This window comes from Octopus bimaculoides, chromosome 8 (assembly GCF_001194135.2).
Source record: "Octopus bimaculoides isolate UCB-OBI-ISO-001 chromosome 8, ASM119413v2, whole genome shotgun sequence".
NCBI classification, from domain to species: domain Eukaryota; kingdom Metazoa; phylum Mollusca; class Cephalopoda; order Octopoda; family Octopodidae; genus Octopus; species Octopus bimaculoides.
The window spans coordinates 93,481,348-93,484,382 of record NC_068988.1 but is presented as its reverse complement, the minus strand read 5'-3'; the positions used below and the strand labels follow the sequence as shown (position 1 = coordinate 93,484,382).

The 3,035-nt window shown below is 32.6% G+C and overlaps 1 protein-coding gene across 4 annotated transcripts in view; it reads right to left on the bottom strand.

Moving 5' to 3' along the window:
• The window catches only part of LOC106869519 (transcription cofactor vestigial-like protein 2), a 147,271-nt gene that overhangs the window by 37,525 nt on the left and 106,711 nt on the right, over nt 1–3,035 (bottom strand). For all 4 annotated transcript variants that reach the window (XM_052970271.1, XM_052970270.1, XM_014915287.2 and 1 more), the window contains exon 2: nt 2,348–2,621. In XM_052970271.1, the coding sequence (XP_052826231.1) occupies nt 2,348–2,621 (274 nt within the window). The remainder of the gene's footprint in view (nt 1–2,347; nt 2,622–3,035) is intronic.

Here is a 3,035-nt window from a genome sequence, read left to right as displayed (position 1 = left end):
GGGGGGGGGACGTAACACCCGCGATAGTCGAGGGATTACTGTACATCGATCCCTGTACTAGATTCATACTTTATTTTATTGACCATGAAAAGATAAACCAAAAAGTTGAGCTGAGCGGAATTTAAGCTGAGAATGTAAAGAACAAGAAACGCTAAGCATTTTTTGTCCGACGTGCTAACCACACTTCCAGCCCAGCTCCTTCCATCGTAACACACTTTTTAAAAAGCTAATAGCAAGAAGCAATATATTTTTTCATCCAAATAAAATAGAAAAAAAAAAACTAATATGGCGCTTACAAACCTCCCACCGATCTTTATCTATTCTATAACTAATCTTTATCTTTAAAAAATATGTTATGCTATTTTAAACAATATAAATACTGCCGCTTAGAATATCGTCACAGAACTAGATGATGAAATAGGGGCCGAAACATTCTGTAACATGAAAAAACAAACTTTTCTTTTAAAGCACATCAACCACTTTTACCCACCTCCCTTCCACAGAACATATTAACCCTTCCAAACCGATTTAAGTATCACTACTTCAATCATATAAGATCTTGCCCTTTCTGAAACTAAGCTTTAATCAAGTAGAAATGAGTAGGTTTTTATCCGAAGCTGAGATTTGATTGCTACTTGTAGCAGGTCGAGTGGTCACGTTGTACATGACTGCACATTGGTTCACTCGTGAACCCCTGTTTTTGGAGATCGTCAGATCACAAATCCGTCAACAACACGTGTAAATAAAGCAGCTTAGCATTTTTCTTGATAGAAGGAAACTCACTTCTTACAATTTGATATAAGAACAAAAATTTACTGCTCTACGATCACTGCACTTAACATACAAACCTACGACCGGTACTAAGACTCTGTTGTTTTATGACAACTCTACTTGTATCGCAAGTCGCTTTTGTGAGGAAGATGGTTTGTTAATATTAACTTAAACACCTAAATAACTGATGGATTCTGTAAAAACTCCCATAGATATTTCAAAAATTTAGGTTTTTCTTTTACAGTTGAAGCTTTTAAAGATGTTAGCTTTCTTGATACATTTTAACCGAGATAATTCACAATATACACCCTATGAAAAAGAAAATGAAGAGCATCAATAGGTTCATAACTTCTCCAGTCATTCCCATAATCTTATTAATAAGAACTTACTAAAAAATATTTTCTTGAAGCAATCTACATTTAAAAAAAAACATCATTTTTTAACATGACATTCAACCATTACAAGCAATCAAAATCAGCGGCGGTTGCACAAACATAGAAACACAAAGATTGGTGGTATAATTCACGGTTCGAATTAATAACTTATAACAATAGATATCTCCAAACTAGTATCAGAGCAATTCTCTCTGAAATACAAATATAAAAAATGATTTAAATCATTTATACAAGAACGTGCTTTTAGCCTTAAAAGTGAATTCTACGGCAAAAGAAAAAAACAAGAAGTACTTTATTGCGTCACGATCAGCCTAATATATTGGTCTAACCACTGAGTTTTTAAATAAAAGATTTTATCAGCACACATAGACACATATTTAGAAACCTAAAATCCAGAAAAACCGAAATTTGGTCTTTAAAGTGTCTTAATATTAAATGGAAACTTTTATTTTCATTTTTTGCAAAACCTACACAAACAAATAGACATTATTAATTTTTCACGTCTAAATCATTTGAAGTTTTATTTTTAAGCCCATGTAGTTTAACGAACATTCAGAATAAGTAACATCTTGTAAGCATAGGATCTTTAGAACTTCAAAATAATTCATATGTTTTTATATTCCCAAATACTCAATATTTCATTGAACAGACATCCATTATAGCTCCGAGTTTGGTTGTGGATTTCTATTTAAGTACAAACAATGCCAGCATGATGTAACTGAGAAGCTATATTAGCGACTCAAAAGCCGGGAGTTTCGTGCACTTATGCGTACATAGATACATATATACATACGTACATGCATACATACGTACATACACACGTACGTTCACACGTACATACATGGATACGTATATATATATATATATATATACATATCTACGTAGTACATACATATATGTATGTATGTATGTATGTATGTATGTACGTACGTACTTATGTATGTATATATGTATATATATACATATATTGATATACGTTTTTTTTTCACATTCGAAAGAAATAACTGAGGCTTCACTCACCAATCAGTAACGACGGAATGAAACCTCATATCAGAACACACACATATATGTATGAGTGTGTGTGTGTGTGTGCGTGTGTGTGTATGCATGTTTATGTATGAAATATTCATTTGATAAGCAAGTCATATATTTGGAAGTGAACGTGTGAGAAAGCCACTCACCTGGTCGCGAGAATGATGTTTTACTGGCAGATCTGTCTGGTGGTTGATAACTGCTAACTTGATTGAGGGACCTAGTAAAATGTTCGTCTACAACAACCGACGTTTCTCCCGTAAAGTAAGTTAGAAGAACACAGTTGGGATTGAGATATTGTACACTTCCTTTCGATTGGTCACCTTTTTCGAACTCCTCGTCACTCTTCGTAACTGAGCTTGACCCTTGGTGAATGTAATGTCCAGGACTGCTGACGTCGTACATAGATGGAATAGCATATTTCTGAAATCAAAATAATAAGAAAATTTAACATACACTTTCAGCAATATTGTTGAAGGATACAATTGTATATTGAATATAGACATTGACATATGTTGATAAGCACGTCTATAGAGTGCAGTATCATCGACTTATTGAACATTCGTTAAGACTTTCATTGGTAGGGTACATCTATGCATATATTAACAATGTATAATGATATTTTATTGATATAACATTGAGTATTCATACACAGATATGACGTATTAAATATAACATTTAGAACATCTTCATTGCTACGATACATTACACACACACACATATAAACACAAGCATACATACATATATAAACATGTATGTGTGTGTATATACATATAGAAATACATATATATATATATATATATATATACATACACGCATATATATCTGTATTATATA